Source organism: Eucyclogobius newberryi, unplaced genomic scaffold (genome assembly GCF_026437365.1).
Source record: "Eucyclogobius newberryi isolate DKJ021-1_F unplaced genomic scaffold, fEucNew1.0.hap1 SCAF_2, whole genome shotgun sequence".
NCBI lineage: Eukaryota > Metazoa > Chordata > Actinopteri > Gobiiformes > Gobiidae > Eucyclogobius > Eucyclogobius newberryi.
The window spans coordinates 48,269,626-48,287,151 of NW_027315834.1; the positions used below are offsets into that span (position 1 = coordinate 48,269,626).

Consider the following 17,526-nt stretch of genomic DNA (forward strand, 5'->3'; position numbering starts at 1 on the left):
TACTGCCCTCTGCTGCCCTCTACTGGCCTCTACTGGTCTCTACTGCTCTCTACTGCCCTCTACTGGCCTCTACTGGCCTCTACTGGCCTCTACTGCTCTCTACTGCTCTCTACTGCCCTCTACTGCCCCTCTACTGCCCTCTGCTGCCCTCTACTGCCCTCTGCTGCCCTCTGCTGCCCTCTACTGCCCTCTACTGCCCCTCTACTGCCCTCTGCTGCCCTCTACTGGCCTCTACTGGCCTCTACTGGCCTCTACTGGTCTCTACTGCTCTCTACTGCCCTCTGCTGCCCTCTGCTGCCCTCTACTGCCCTCTACTGCCCTCTACTGCCCGCTACTGGTCTCTACTGGTCTCTACTGCCCTCTGCTGCCCTCTACTGCCCTCTACTGGTCTCTACTGCCCTCTACTGCTCTCTACTGCTCTCTACTGCCCTCTACTGGTCTCTACTGCCCTCTACTGGCCTCTACTGGCCTCTACTGCCCTCTACTGGCCTCTACTGCCCTCTGCTGCCCTCTACTGCCCTCTGCTGCCCTCTACTGGCCTCTACTGGCCTCTACTGGTCTCTACTGCCCTCTACTGCTCTCTACTGCTCTCTACTGCCCTCTACTGGTCTCTACTGCCCTCTGCTGCCCTCTACTGGCCTCTACTGCCCTCTACTGGCCTCTACTGGCCTCTACTGGCCTCTACTGGCCTCTACTGGCCTCTACTGCCCTCTGCTGCCCTCTGCTGCCCTCTACTGCCCTCTACTGCCCTCTACTGCCCGCTACTGGCCTCTACTGCCCTCTACTGCCCTCTACTGGTCTCTACTGCTCTCTACTGCCCTCTACTGGTCTCTACTGCCCTCTGCTGCCCTCTACTGCCCTCTACTGGGCTCTACTGCCCTCTACTGCTCTCTACTGCCCTCTGCTGCCCTCTGCTGCCCTCTACTGCCCTCTACTGCTCTCTACTGCTCTCTACTGGTCTCTACTGCCCTCTGCTGCCCTCTGCTGCCCTCTGCTGCCCTCTACTGGCCTCTACTGCCCCTCTACTGGCCTCTACTGGCCTCTACTGGCCTCTACTGCTCTCTGCTGCCCTCTACTGCCCTCTGCTGCCCTCTGCTGCCCTCTACTGCCCTCTACTGCCCTCTGCTGCCCTCTACTGGCCTCTACTGGCCTCTACTGGCCTCTACTGGCCTCTACTGGCCTCTACTGGTCTCTACTGCTCTCTACTGCCCTCTGCTGCCCTCTGCTGCCCTCTACTGCCCTCTACTGCCCTCTACTGCCCGCTACTGGTCTCTACTGGTCTCTACTGCCCTCTGCTGCCCTCTACTGCCCTCTACTGCCCTCTACTGCCCGCTACTGGCCTCTACTGCCCTCTACTGCCCTCTACTGGTCTCTACTGCTCTCTACTGCCCTCTACTGGTCTCTACTGCCCTCTGCTGCCCTCTACTGCCCTCTACTGGGCTCTACTGCCCTCTACTGCTCTCTACTGGTCTCTACTGCCCTCTGCTGCCCTCTACTGCCCTCTACTGCTCTCTACTGCTCTCTACTGGTCTCTACTGCCCTCTGCTGCCCTCTGCTGCCCTCTGCTGCCCTCTACTGGCCTCTACTGCCCCTCTACTGCCCTCTGCTGCCCTCTACTGGCCTCTACTGGTCTCTACTGCTCTCTACTGCCCTCTACTGGCCTCTACTGGCCTCTACTGGCCTCTACTGCTCTCTGCTGCCCTCTACTGCCCTCTGCTGCCCTCTGCTGCCCTCTACTGCCCTCTACTGCCCTCTACTGGCCTCTACTGGCCTCTACTGGCCTCTACTGGTCTCTACTGCTCTCTACTGCCCTCTGCTGCCCTCTGCTGCCCTCTACTGCCCTCTACTGCCCTCTACTGCCCGCTACTGGTCTCTACTGGTCTCTACTGCCCTCTACTGCCCTCTACTGCCCTCTGCTGCCCTCTACTGCCCTCTACTGGTCTCTACTGCCCTCTACTGCTCTCTGCTGCCCTCTGCTGCCCTCTGCTGCCCTCTACTGCCCTCTACTGGTCTCTACTGCCCTCTGCTGCCCTCTACTGCCCTCTGCTGCCCTCTACTGGCCTCTACTGGTCTCTACTGCTCTCTACTGCCCTCTACTGGCCTCTACTGGCCTCTACTGGCCTCTACTGCTCTCTACTGCTCTCTACTGCCCTCTACTGCCCCTCTACTGCCCTCTGCTGCCCTCTACTGCCCTCTGCTGCCCTCTGCTGCCCTCTACTGCCCTCTACTGCCCCTCTACTGCCCTCTGCTGCCCTCTACTGGCCTCTACTGGCCTCTACTGGCCTCTACTGGTCTCTACTGCTCTCTACTGCCCTCTGCTGCCCTCTGCTGCCCTCTACTGCCCTCTACTGCCCTCTACTGCCCGCTACTGGTCTCTACTGGTCTCTACTGCCCTCTACTGCCCTCTACTGCCCTCTGCTGCCCTCTACTGCCCTCTACTGGTCTCTACTGCCCTCTGCTGCCCTCTGCTGCCCTCTACTGCCCTCTACTGGTCTCTACTGCCCTCTACTGCTCTCTACTGCCCTCTGCTGCCCTCTGCTGCCCTCTGCTGCCCTCTACTGCCCTCTACTGCCCTCTGCTGCCCTCTACTGCCCTCTACTGCCCTCTACTGCCCGCTACTGCTCTCTACTGCTCTCTACTGCCCTCTACTGCCCTCTACTGGTCTCTACTGGCCTCTGCTGCCCTCCACTGGCCTTGACCTGCAAGTGCAAAGTCAAGTATGTGAGACAAATAGAAAAAACTTCTTTCATCCCGAGGGAAAATGAATCAAAATTGCTTTTATACAGAGCTTAACAACCTATATGACTATGTATAATAAATGAAATAATATAGATAATGCTATGATATATAATGAAAGTAAGCAGCTTGTTTGGCTTCTTCTCTGGTAGAAGTCCACACTGTAAACACTGAAGACGTCGGGGCACGTGCTCTGTGGTATTTATGTTCAGTCAGTTCTGCCTGAGGAGAGGGTCACGAGGACCCCCGTCCCACACGCGAGCCTCGTGACGCACTACGTCATTGTCCATCACGAGGACGTCTCACTCTGTGCACGACAGGCTCCACAGCAGGGAAGCAGACCGGACAGAAGGGGGCGACAGTGGGTCATCTGAAGGTAGAAGAGGGCAGTGTAAATATTATGTTATATTAAAGGGCCCCGCGCGTCATCTACACATGTAACCGGAAGAAGAACTTAAAAAAGTCTGAGAAATAAAGTCTGGCGGTAATGCAACAATTGGATGCCAACCGCCATAAAACAACAACAACAACAACAACAACAACATTTACTACTGTTAGTTTTGCCCGCTCAATAAAATACATAGAAAAAGATGAGAGATCATTTATTTGTTCCTTAGGGGGCGTTGTGCAAACAAACTGACATTTCCTACCTGGATGAATTCAAAATTGTTGCTTATTTTAATATTGATATTATAATACTGATCATATATTACTTTTATCCAATATCGTGCAGCCCTTCTTAAAATGCTGACCAATAGTCTTTGTGATTAGCATACGGGCTAAGAGACGATCGACTCTTCAAACAACTGAAACATGGTCCATCGTAACACTTATTATGAATTAAGTTCCGGGTGATTTTGAGCTTTTAGTGCTAAACAGTTCTTCGCACTCATGTTACGTCCATGTAAAGCCGTAGAACGCTTGATAAAACCAGTACGCCACTGAACACCAGAAACTAAGTGAGTTTTGGGTTTTGTCTCTAAAAGAAAATATCAGGTTAGAATTTAGTCCATTTACCTTTTGACTATTTCATGGCAAAATACAATGAAATCAATCGGAAAAAAAACTGTCTAGAATCTGAAAAAACAACAACAACAAACCCTTTAAAATACTATATCATCAGAATTTATTTGATTTCAAGGAACACGCGTATATTGTTGTTGTTGTTGTTGTTTTATGGCGTTTGGCATCCGAGTGTTGCACTACCGCCAGACTTTATTCCTTAGACTGTTGTTGCTGTTGTTATTGTTTTATTACATTCAGAGACGAACGGACACCAGATCCAAACACTAATGATGTCATAAGGTTTAGCTACACTTTATTGTCTCGTAGGAAACATTGTTGTTGTTGTTGTTGTTGTTTTATGGCGGTTGGCATCCAATTGTTGCATTACCGCCAGACTTTATTCCTCAGACGTTTCGTAGTCCTCAGACTGTTGTAGTCCGTAAAAGTACTCCTTCCATTGCTTTGGTGTTACAAAGCCCATGAGGTCATGACATGTCTTTGTGACTAGAATAGTTGTTGTTGTTTCAGAGACCAACCGGAGGCGGTTGAAGGTGACCCGGTCTGGGAGAGACGGGAGATGGCGGAGGAGAGTGGATCGGTGGTCGAAGACGTTCTGGACGGCGTGGAGGAGCAGCCTTTTCTGGCTGCACGTGCCCGGAAACATAAAAAGTCCCTTAGCTCGTCCGAGGGTTCTGGGAATGAGCAGCAGGATGAGGCTGAAGCTATTGATATCCGGAGTGAGAGCAGAGACTGTAAGGTGATCATAAAGCTTGCACAGGATAGTGCATCCTTTAAGGAGTGGAATTCAGTGGCATTGTCAAAGAGCCTAACTGTAGCTGTGGGAGTGATCAAGAGTGCGAGTGTCCTTAGAGATGGCTCGCTGCTGGTCGTGTGCAAGGACGCGGCTCAGCAACGGAAGGCGATTGGAACTAAACGTCTGGGTGGAAAGGACATTCTTGTGTCTGATGCTGAAAGAAACACGGTCAGAGGAGTTATCGTAGGCGTCCCTACGGCGACGTCTGTGGATGAATTTGACTGGAGCTACGGTGGTGGACGCTAGGCGTTTGAAGGTGACCCGGTCTGGGGTAAGATGTGACAGCTTGTCGGTAATGGTAACACTTGAAGGGAGGTGCCTGCCTAGTAAGGTGTTCATTGGGTTCATGTGCCATGACGTTAGGCCACATGTTCCACCGCCCCTGCGTTGCTTTAAGTGCCAGCGCTTTGGGCATATTGCAGCGGTCTGTAGAGGGAGGCAAAGATGTGGGGAGACAGGGAGACTCTTCTTCATCTTCCTCTCCTTCTTTGACGTTCGGTGCTTCCATCGTACAGCTTTATTCTTTAGGCTTCATTCTATAGGCTTTAATATTTCCACTGATGTCGCTGCTTGGTAGCCGTGCGTCTACGAGACTGGGCGAGGACAGGAGACCACCCCCACCCCCATCTCGTCACTCTGATCACTCTGACTCCCCACAAGCAGACCCCCATCACTCCGACTCCCATTTAGCGCCTTTAGCCTGTTTTCTATATCTGCCCAATCAAGCTCCTTTGTTCCAAGGAATCTCCCTGCAGCTTTAGCAATGATCCTGATCCTTTCAGTTCTGCTTTGAGTCTGAGCAGCACAGTTTACAACATCCACCATAAAGAGTACAAAATCCTCTCTATCCACAACCAGGGTATTCTCAATAATTCTGGAACCTGCACACTTGGGACATCCACTCTTGAAACCTTCACACTTCTTGGGAGCCACGCTGGCCTTTCTCATTTCGCCCTGGCTGGGAGCAGCGCTGGCTCCTCTCTCTGTATTTACTCTAAACTCGTTACTTGAAACCTTTATTTTCTGCACCTCAGCAGCTCTTTTGCTAAACCTGCATCCCCCGTAGGCAGAGCTATGTTCTTCCCCACAGTTACAGCACTTCAGTTTTGCTCCCACGTCACACTTCCCATACTCGTGATCTCCTGCACATTTACCACATCTTTGCCTCCCTCTACAGACCGCTGCAATATGCCCAAAGCGCTGGCACTTAAAGCAACGCAGGGGCGGTGGAACATATGGCCTAACGTCATGGCACATGAACCCAATGAACACCTTACTAGACAGGCACCTCCCTTCAAGTGTTACCATTACCGACAAACTGTCACATCTTACCCCAGACCGGGTCACCTTCAACCGCCTAGCGTCCACCACCGTAGCTCCAGTCAAATTCTCCTTAACTTCATCCACAGACGTCGCCGTAGGGACACCTAGGATAACTCCTCTGACCGTGTTTCTTTTAGCATCAGACACAAGAATGTCCTTTCCACCCAGACGTTTAGTTCCAATCGCCTTCCGTTGCTGAGCCGCGTCCTTGCACACGACCAGCAGCGAGCCATCCCTAAGGACACTCGCACTCTTGATCACTCCCACAGCTACAGTTAGGCTCTTTGACAATGCCACTGAATTCCACTCCTTAAAGGATGCACTATCCTGTGCAAGCTTTATGATCACCTTACAGTCTCTGCTCTCACTCCGGATATCAATTGCTTCAGCCTCATCCTGCTGCTCATTCCCAGAACCCTCGGACGAGCTAAGGGACTTTTTACGTTTCCGGGCACGTGCAGGCAGAAAAGGCTGCTCCTCCACGCCGTCCAGAACGTCTTCGACCACCGATCCACTCTCCTCCGCCATCTCCCGAAACGTTTTATAGAACTGTTCTGACATTTGAGCAGTTTAACGTGCAGATTTCCTTTGAAGTTTACGGGAATAGAACCAACATGGCCGCAGGTGTTCCGTATGCCAACTGCCATAAAACAACAACAACAACAACAACAACAACAACAACAACAACAACAACAACATAACAACAACAATCAGTTTTCATTTTGACACTATTTATTCTAACTGCCTCATCTGCACAGGACATTAAACCCGCCTCCACGCGCCTTAAACCCGCCTCCACGCGGCTTAAACCCGCCTCCACGCGCCTTAAACCCGCCTCCACGCGCCTTAAACCCCTTAAACCCGCCTCCACGCGCCCTAAACCCACCTCCACGCGCCCTAAACCCGCCTCCACGCGCCTTAAACCCGCCTCCACGCGCCTTAAACCCGCCTCCACGCGCCTTAAACCCCTTAAACCCGCCTCCACGCGCCTTAAACCCGCCTCCACGCGCCCTAAACCCGCCTCCACGCGCCTTAAACCCGCCTCCACGCGCCTTAAACCCGCCTCCACGCGCCTTAAACCCCTTAAACCCGCCTCCACGCGCCTTAAACCCGCCTCCACGCGCCCTAAACCCGCCTCCACGCGTCTTAAACCCCTTAAACCCGCCTCCACGCGCCTTAAACCCGCCTCCACGCGCCCTAAACCCGCCTCCACGCGTCTTAAACCCCTTAAACCCGCCTCCACGCGCCCTAAACCCACCTCCACGCACCGTAAGCCCGCCTGTCACTGCTCTTACCCCCGCCTCCACGCGCCTTAAACCCGCCTCCACGCGCCTTAAACCCGCCTCCACGCGCCTTAAACCCCTTAAACCCGCCTCCACGCGCCTTAAACCCGCCTCCACGCGCCCTAAACCCGCCTCCACGCGCCCTAAACCCGCCTCCACGCGTCTTAAACCCCTTAAACCCGCCTCCACGCGCCTTAAACCCGCCTCCACGCGCCCTAAACCCGCCTCCACGCGTCTTAAACCCCTTAAACCCGCCTCCACGCGCCCTAAACCCACCTCCACGCACCGTAAGCCCGCCTGTCACTGCTCTTACCCCCGCCTCCACGCGCCTTAAACCCGCCTCCACGCGCCTTAAACCCGCCTCCACGCGCCTTAAACCCCTTAAACCCGCCTCCACGCGCCTTAAACCCACCTCCACGCACCGTAAGCCCGCCTGCCTCTGCTCTGTCTTCCCCCCGCCTCCACGCACCGTAAGCCCGCCTGTCACTGCTCTTACCCCCGCCTCCACGCACCGTAAGCCCGCCTGCCTCTGCTCTGTCTTCCCCCCGCCTCCACGCGCCGTACACCCGCCTTGTCTCTGCTGCTCTGCGCCGCTCCGGGGTCCCAGCTCCCGGTCAAACTTTAACCTCTATCCGCCGCCGCTCCGGAGCTCCGTCCACCGCCCCCGGGCCCGCAGCATCCTCGCAGCCGGCCGGAGAGGCAGGTAAGCCGGGTGCGACTGCTAGCATCCCCCCGGTGCGTTAGCTTCATCCACGTTTATTCGGACTTTTCTTACATTTTCGCCGCAGAAGTTCATACAAATGCATAGTTTAACCTCACGCACAATATCTAGTTAAAATAAGAAGATTTGTAAGTATTTTTTTGTCAATAATTTGTAATAAAATGTTTCTAAATTGGCGCCTTGTTTAAGCTAGCTCAGGTTAAAGACCCAGGAAGGACGGATACATGTGTTTGTTTATTGAGCTTAAATAATGTTGGAAGTGACTAAAACAGGACAAAAAGATTTCATTTGTGAGTCATAAATGTTGTGTTTTAATTGTGGTTTGGTATTTTCAGTGTTTTCCATACATTTTGTTTACATTTCAGTGGCAAAAATATTGTTTCATCAGTAATTTCTCCTAGTATTGAATATTATTGCCTTTACTTTTATATGTTTTTTTAGTGTTTTTTAATAAGTCTTATGTTTTTGACAATACAAAGAAGAGCAAACAAGTGTGATTTTGTGCTGTCATAGTTCAGTTATTATGAATTATTTAACATGACAAAAGAGTATTCCCTTTACAAAACACGGTCAATAACATAGAGTTTAGTGATTTATGTATTCATTTTATTTGGTCTGAAGTACTTCTACTGCTGTTATTACTGCAGATGTTAGCTATTCTTCCATAGGTTGTACTAGTATTAGATGATAGTCCACAGGAGAATGAAGTATTTGTACTGCTCTCGAGTGATACTTTTTGTAAACTCGACCTTACTCTGCTGTTATATATATATATATTTACGAGTACTTTAAACAGTGGCGCTCTGGAATGCTGTCGGGTCGTGCTGGGATAGGCGGGAACGATTGGCGTAACATTATTTTTAATAAAATTTCTTATTTCCATTTTGATTTGAACTTTTCACTCTCTGGTTTTATTTGTTATTTGTGTTTTGTTTTGTTTTTCGTAACATCAATTGGATTAGCATGATATAGTTTGGCTTTTTTTGCAGATCTTGATGACAATATTCAAAGAAACTGAACATTTCAATGGGATTTTGGGATTGTTTTGTAATTCCACTTCAACATTTTCCAACAAAGTTATACCATATTATTTTAGCATCTCATCTTGCCTAACTTTATTTATTTTATTTATTTAGTATTTTTTTTATTTTATTCAATTGTATTTATTTACGTTTAATTTGTTAAACAAAAAAAATAAAATTTTCTTTCAATTTCTTAAATTTCTTAAAAAAAAATTTCCTTTGTATTTAACTGTATTTATTGTATTTATTTATTTTATTCAAATATATTTTTTTATTTTATTTATTAGAACATAAAACAACAGTAAAATTAAAATGATCAAATAAGGGCGCGGGCGGCGTCCTGAGAAACAAAGGTTTAAAGCAAATAAAGTCTTAAATTAGAGTTAATTTGGTCAAATATCTTTATGAAAAGTCCAGACCTGGTTTTGTTTCATGGATTTGACCTTTTCTGCCGAACGATGGAGGAAGTTTGACGTCAGACGATTTCTAAACGTCAAACCAATGACCAATATTTGATCAAGAAATGCCGGCTCTTATCTGCAGGAACATGGTCAGAACATGCAAACAAACTCTGACTTTTGTCTTTTAACCTGTGATTCTCAAACTGGAGCGCGGCAAAGTGAACAAAATAACAACAAAAACACAACAAAACATACTTAATATTAAACTCAATAAAAAGCATTAGTTTGGCTTTAATTCTATGAGCGGCTCAGATGTTAGAGCAGAAGTGGCCACAATAAATCATATATTGCCCGATTAAAAAATAAATACAATGAATACAAGAATTACAAAAAATAAAATAAATACAATAAAATACAAGAAATACATAAATAAATAAATAAAATTAAATAAATTATATAAAATACATAATATACATAAAATAAATTAAATTATATAAAATACACAAAATATATAAAATATTGCCTTTAGTCAAATCAAATCAAATCAAATCAATTTATTTTTGTAAGGCCCAAAATCACAACAACAGTTGCCTCTGAGGGCCACAGGGAGAAATGAATCAACAATGTCTGTGGTGGCGATGAAGTCAGACAATGTCTGTGGTGGCGAGGGACGATGTCCCAGGGTCCTCTGTCCTTAGACTCTCCTTCTCGGCCAGGAAAAACTACAAAAAAAACCTCTTTGGGAAAAAAGCGTAGAAACCTGGAGGAGTTCCAGTGAAGGAGAGATCCGACTCTCACAGACGGACAGACGGACACAAGGAGACTGGAGCTGGACCCACTCTTCAGGCAGATGAGGGACCGACTGAGGCGAACTGGAGCCACTCTTCAGGCAGATGAGGGACCGTCCACACAGGGCAGGGACCACTTCACCAGGAGAGGGGCATCTGGGTCCACAGGTCCTCAGGAGTGAGAGAAAGAAAAGAAAAGAAGGCGGTGAACAGTTTGCAAGTGGAATCAAAAAATAAATATTGTTTGATAGAATAAGTAGTCAGAAGAAGAAGAGGATAGTGCTCAAGCTGTCATACTTCCCCCAGCACAGTTACTCCTAGGGCAGCGTAGCTGAAGCTGTGGGTTTATCTTTCTGTTCCTAACTAGTCTGACCATAAGCGATTTCGAAGAGGAACGTTTTAAGCCTGGACTTAAATGAAGAGACTGTGTCAGCATATTTAACATGGGTCGGGAGCTGATTCCATAACACAGGAGCTTGGTAGCTAAACGCTCTACCTCCTACTGTACTTTTAGAGACTCTTGGCACCACCAGAAGGCCAGCATTCTGGGAGCGAAGAGCTCTGTTTGGATGATATGGTTCTATAGCATCTTTGAGGTGGGATGGGGCCATGTCATTTATGGCTTTGTAGGTCAAGAGTAGAATTTTGAATTTGATTCTAGACTCGACGGGGAGCCAGTGAAGAGACTTCAGCACCGGCGTAATGTGCTCTCTTCTTTTTGTTCCTGTTAGTAATCTTGCTGCTGCATTTTGAACCAGTTGAAAGCTTTTTATGGAGCTTTTAGGACACGCTGCAAGCAGGGAGTTACAGTAGTCTAATCTAGTCGTTACAAATGCATGGATAAGTTTTTCGGCATCACTTTTAGGCAGGATTCTTCTGATTTTGGCTCTTGTTGCGCAAATGGAAATAGGCTGTTTTACAAGCTTGATTTATATGAGCTTTAAATGAGAGCTCCTGGTCAAATAAGACTCCAAGGTTTCTTACAGTAGAACTGGAGGCTACACTGACATTGTCCAGTGTGACTATCTGCTCAGATAGAGCGTCTCGTAGATGCTTAGGGCCAAGCACAATGACCTCGGTTTTTTCAGGGTTAAGAAGCAGGTAGTTTAGTGTCATCCAGGTTTTTATCTCCTTCACACAAGTACTAAGTCTGTCTACTTGATCGCTCTGATCAGGTTTCATTGATAAATACAGCTGAGTGTCATCTGCATAGCAGTGGAAGTTAATGCCATGCTTTCTGATAATGTTGCCTAATGGTAGCATATAAAGAGTAAACAGAATTGGACCGAGTACCGAACCCTGTGGCACACCGTAAATTACTTTAGAGCTTGGTGAGGAGCTCTGGTTTACATTAACAAATTGGAACCTATCAGATAGATAGGATTTAAACCAGCTGAGGGCTGTTCCTCCAACACCTACATCACATTCTAACCTCTGCAGTAGAATGTTGTGGTCGATGGTGTCAAACGCTGCGCTGAGGTCCAACAGAACCAGGACTGAGACCAGTCCATCGTCAGCGGCTAATAACGAATCATTTGTGACTTTAACTAGTGCAGTTTCAGTGCTGTGGTGGGCTCTGAACCCTGACTGGAAAACTTCAAATAAGTTATTGTCCTGCAGGTGGCGACAAAGCTGTTTTACTACAACTTTTTCAAGGATTTTAGAGACGAAGGGAAGATTTGAAATAGGTCTGTAGTTTACCAATAGGTCGGGATCTAGATTAGGCTTTTTCAGAAGAGGTTTAATGACTGCATGTTTGAAGGACTGTGGAACATAGCCACTTTCTACTGAAGTATTTATTATATTCAGAATAGGGTCTATAATTAGGGGAAGAATGTCTTTGAGGAGCTTGGAATGGGGTCTAGGACACAAGTTGAGCTTTTAGAGGACATAATGGCTGAAGTTATCTCTGCTTGATCAACAGCTGTGAACCTTTCTAAGTTTACAGGTGGATTTATATGGGACGTTAGATTTACAGCTTGGGCTAGTTCAGGGCTAATAGCGGGGGTAATTTCATCTAATTTATCTCTGATTGTTTTTATTTTATTGTTAAAAAATAGGAGGAAATCATCAGAGCTAAGTGTAGCTGGGATTGAGGGCTCTACTGCACTGTGACAGTTTGTTAGCCTAGCTACAGTGCTGAAAAGGAATTTAGTGTTACTTTTGTTGACTTCTATTAGATTTGAATAATATCTGGTTTGGGCCTTACGCAGAGCCTGCTTATAGGACAGCAGGCAACTTTTCCATGCTTTTAGGGATTCTTCGGTGTGAGAGCGACGAAATAATCCCTCTAACTTTCTAACTCTTTGTTTATGTGAACGCAGTTCTTGGTTGTACCATGGGGAGGCGCGCTTTGGCCTAATGACCTTCTGTTTTAACGGCGCGACAACGTCAAGAGCAGACTTCAGAGAATTCATGGTCAAGTCGACACATTGATCACTTAAACTGGGACTAAAGCTGTTCTCAGCAGGATCACATGACATGTCACTGAATATTGGCTCTATTATTTCTTTGAATTTTGAGATAGATTTTTCAGATATTGTCCTTTTCATTATAACTTTATTTTGTGGGACTGGATGATCTTTAAGAATAAACTGAAAGGTAATTATGAAATGATCTGACAATATAGGGTTTTGAGGGAGGACAATGAGGTCACTAATCTCTGTTCCATACGTTAGGACAAGATCCAGAGTGTTCTTGTGAGTGTGAGTCGGTTTATTTACATTCTGAGTGAAACCAATGCTGTCTAACAAGGCGCTGAAGGCATTACTGAGAGCGTCATCACTCATGTTCACGTGGATATTAAAGTCTCCAACTATAACTATTTTATCCCAGGCTAACACTAAGTTTGATATAAAGTCAGAAAACTCTGTTAAAAAACTCTGAGTAGGGACCAGGAGGTCGGTAGATAACTATGAACAAAACTCCTTTTTGGTTTTTCATATTTGGACATGTGATCGACAGCATGAGGCTTTCAAATGAGTGAAATGCATTGTTAGTTTTAGGGCTCATAAGTAGGCTTGAGTGGGAGATCACTGCCACACCACCACCTCGGCCTGTGCTCCTGGCAGTCTGAAAGTTAACATGGCTGGGTGGGGTGGACTCATTTAGTCTGACGTAGTCGTCTTGTTGAAGCCACGTTTCAGTTAGAGCTAGAAGATCTATGTTATAGTCACTAATTAATTCATTAACTAAGAGCGATTTGGAGGAAATTGTCGATTGTGGTGATTAATCAGTCGATGGCGTCTTAATGACCAACATATTCATACAAACCACAGTTTCTGAAACATTCAGACTTATTATACACTTAATTTGTAAATCTTCTCTGTCTCTGTTCTCTTGTGTTTTTTATATATTTGGTGTGGAGTAGCGTGACACATTTCAACATCGTCCCTCTTCTAATTGAATCTATTTTGTTGAGAGAATATAAAGTCAGATAAATCACAATTCCGTCTGGTTTCTCTTCTTCTGCAGCAATGACCCGGCGCTGACGCTACAGAGTCTCATTTTAAAGCCTCCGCCTCCTCCTCCTGCGCGCGATGGAGGAGCGGCCAAACTCTGCCCCCTGCGACCCCTCGTCTGCGCCCCCCGACTCCCTCGACCTGCTCTACAGCGTGAACCGGCCCGTCTACGATGAGGACCGACTGGGCTCGCGGCTCCATCGGAAGAGCGAGGCCCCGATCACCGTCGGACAGAGAGTCGCCCGGCAGTTTCAGTGAGTGAAAGGTTCCGTACTGTGAGGATTTTTAATGGATTTCTGTTTCCTGTCCAGAGCAAAGTGTTCAAGACGATCAGAGCATACCATTATTGTGAGAAAAACATCATGATTTAACGATTATTATTCACCTTTGTTGTTATTATTATTATTAATAATATTAATACTATTATTATTACTGTTCCTCAAGTTTGTGACCAGCTATATGAAACTAAACTGTCTGAATGACAAAAAAGGAAAGTGATTGTGACAAAAACAGCCAGATAAAAATGTACTTTATATTTACTTTATATTTCGGCTGTGAATCGGGCACTCGGGGAGGAGAGGGAGAGAGCCAGGTTACAATAGGAGGCTGATAGCCCATTAAAGGGCTGATAGTGAACAAAGAGGGTTAGTTTCTAGTGAAAGCCTTTATCAGGGGTCCCGCCCGGTGGGCAGGGCCTACTCGTGTCCGAGTTCCCGGTCTTGATTCACAGATTGAGAATGACTCTTGGATGAGAGTCAAACGTTTCCAAATGAAACAACTGAACCTTTTTCTACTTTATATTTAGATATTTTTTAGTTCTTACGATTATATTGTGGCCTAAATAATCCTGATTATGCATTAACTCTGATAATCTGGACTTCTCTGGTTTAGATTCAAGTCAAAAAACTGCTGTTCTTTCTTAAAATGTGGCTCAGTAAAATATTTAACACAGAAAGCTGTTCGATACGACACAGGGAGAGTTGAGACTGGATTAATCGTGATGGAGTCAAATAGAGTCAAATAGAGTCAAATAGAGTCAAATAGTGTCTCTGCAGTTTGACTCAACAGTTAAACGAGCGTTGCGTTCTCACGTCCTGTTTCCTTTGAGTGTTGGTTTATCTGCTGTGGCCAGAGCAGCACGATTCTGAACTGATCTGTGCGACTGCATTTGTGATTCATGTATTATTAGGCCCGAGCGCCACAAGCTGGCGAGAGGCCTATTAATCTCGTAAGGCCGTGCGAAGCACGGCTGCGAAAGTGCGCACGTAGTAGTGCGGCTTTATATGGGATTCGCGGTCGTCATCCCCATATAAAGCACTCATTTGCGCTAAGTAGCTCACGAATATGTTCCCCATCTCTTGCATGTTCCGTGCATATAAGCATGTAATGCAAAAATTGAACATTATTACTGTATAGAGGGCCAAAAATACAAAGTGGGCGGAGCCCACTCAAAATTAACCAAAGTACCCGTCAGTGACCAGGGACCCACACCATGAGGTAGGAAAGCGCGAGCGCTTTCCGAAAATGTATAGTTTATGATATTTGAAAAATGGGAAACATTGTTTTCGCATTGGAAAATTATTCTTTCTTTCTTTCTTTCTTTCTTCTCGGGACCAACCCCCCTATTTTTCACCCAGTGAACATTGACGAAAAGTTAAAAAAATTTGCACACCTCTAAAAATCGTGCCTCTCTACATTCTGGCTATTTCCCTTTTCTAAAATTAAAAAAAATTGGCGCGTCAGCGCCCCCAAATGTACAAAAAATGCATTGAGAGATGGGAAATGACCCAAAAAAAATCTGATCGTAGAATCATGAAATTTGGCGCAGAGGTAGATGGTGACAAGAGAAGTAAAAAATATTATCACGGCAACGCCGTCCGCCCAACCAAATGTCGGCCATATTGCTTCAAAAATGGCTAAACATGACTTCGGAGTTTTTCCAAACGTCGTACTTTTACGAACTCCTCCCAGGGCGTTGGCTCTAAAAAGCTGAAATTTGGTGAAAATGCTACTGAGGAGTGGGACATCAAAAGTTATTCAAATGACATTGATACCTCTCACGGTCTCTGTGCGGCGAAGCCGCAAACTTTAGCTAGAACTTCAGAAATCTCCCAAATTTAACATTTCTGCCGTTTGGGCAGATAAAGTCCGAATTGCGTCAAATTAGAATCAGTTGTTAAACTCTTTGCGCTAAACGTACTTGAAGTGAAATAAATTAATTTGGCGCCACAGCGCCCCCTACAGATTTTATATGGAGGTTAAATGTTTAGTTTTGCGAAATTTTATGAAATTTGACACACAACTCCATTTTGGCATCCCCATCAAAAAAGTCAATGAGACCCATGTCATAATTGTTATGGTTTTGCCGTAGCGATGACCAAAACCTCCCATGTTATTCCAATGGGGAAATCGCCAGAATATGTTTACACTTTAGACTTTCACAAACTCCTCCCAGGGCAATAGCCCTATTAACCTGAAATTTGGTGAGACTCATCTTCAGGGGTGGACCATCAAAAGTTATTCACATTTTTATTCAAAGAGTCACGTTGTCTGTGCGGCAAAGCCGCACATTTTGCAAAGAATTCAAAATAAAATGACTTTTTGATGGCAGCAGTAGGCGTAATAAAAGGACAATTGGGGCGCGTTAGCGCCCCCTCCTCTTGCGGCGTGGCGGCGGTGTGGCGGCCGCGTGGCGAGGGCCGATCATTGCCGCTTGCGGCTATATTTATTATTATTATTATTATTAATAATAATAATAATAATAATAATAATAATAATAATAATAATAATAATAATAATAATAATAATAATAATAATTATAATAATAATTATAATAATTAAAGCGGCAATGATCGGCCCTCGCCACGCCGTCGCAAGAGGAGGGGGCGCTAACGCGCCCCAATTGTCCTTTTATTACATCTACTGCTGAATCTGTGACGCTGTCACATCTTCTCCCCTTTGTTTTACCATCAAAAAGCCATTTTATTTTGAATTCTTGGCAAAATGTGCGGCTTTGCCGCACAGACAACGTGACTCTTTGAATAAAAATGTGAATAACTTTTGATGGTCCACCCCTGAAGATGAGTCTCACCAAATTTCAGGTCAATAGGGCTGACGCCCTGGGAGGAGTTTGTGAAAGTCTAAAGTGTAAACATATTCTGGCGATTTCCCCATTGGAATAACATGGGAGGTTTTGGTCATCGCTACGGCAAAACCATAACAATTATGACATGGGTCTCATTGACTTTTTTGATGGGGATGCCAAAATGGAGTTGTGTGTCAAATTTCATATAATTTCGCAAAACTAAACATTTAACCTCTATAAAATCTGTAGGGGGCGCTGTGGCGCCAAATTAATTAATTTCACTTCAAGTAGGTTTAGGACAAAGAGTTTAACAACTGATTCTAATTTGACGCAATTCAGACTCGGATTCGGATATTTTGCGCAAACGGCAGAAATGTTAAATTTGTGAGATTTCTGAAATTCTAGCTAAAGTTTGCGGCTTCGCCGCACAGAGACCGTGACAGGTATCAATGTCATTTGAATAACTTTTGATGTCCCACTCCTCAGTACCATTTTCACCAAATTTCAGCTTTTTAGAGCCAACGCCCTGGGAGGAGTTCGTAAAAGTACGACGTTTGGAAAAACTCCGAAGTCATGTTTAGCCATTTTTGAAGCAATATGGCCGACATTTGGTTGGGCGGACGGCGTTGCCGTAATAATATTTTTTACTTCTCTTGTCACCATCTACCTCTGCGCCAAATTTCATGATTCTACGATCAGATTTTTTTTTTGGGTCATTTCCCATCTCTCAATGCATTTTTGGTACATTTGGGGGCGCTGACGCGCACATTTTTTATTTTAGAAAAGGGAAATAGCCAGAATGTAGAGAGGCACGATTTTTAGAGGTGTGCAAATTTTTGTAACTTTTCGTCAATGTTCACTGGGTGAAAAATAGGGGGGTAAGAAAG

The 17,526-nt window shown here is 46.0% G+C and overlaps 1 protein-coding gene across 1 annotated transcript in view; it reads left to right on the forward strand.

Annotated features, from left to right (window-relative positions):
• The first annotated feature begins 7,722 nt into the window (after positions 1-7,722).
• Positions 7,723-17,526, forward strand: part of slc26a5 (solute carrier family 26 member 5) — a 40,092-nt gene continuing 30,288 nt past the window's right edge. Inside the window, exons 1-2 of the mRNA XM_072453319.1 lie at positions 7,723-7,864; positions 13,568-13,808. Coding sequence (XP_072309420.1) covers positions 13,633-13,808 — 176 coding nt within the window. The 5' untranslated portion in view covers positions 7,723-7,864; positions 13,568-13,632. The remainder of the gene's footprint in view (positions 7,865-13,567; positions 13,809-17,526) is intronic.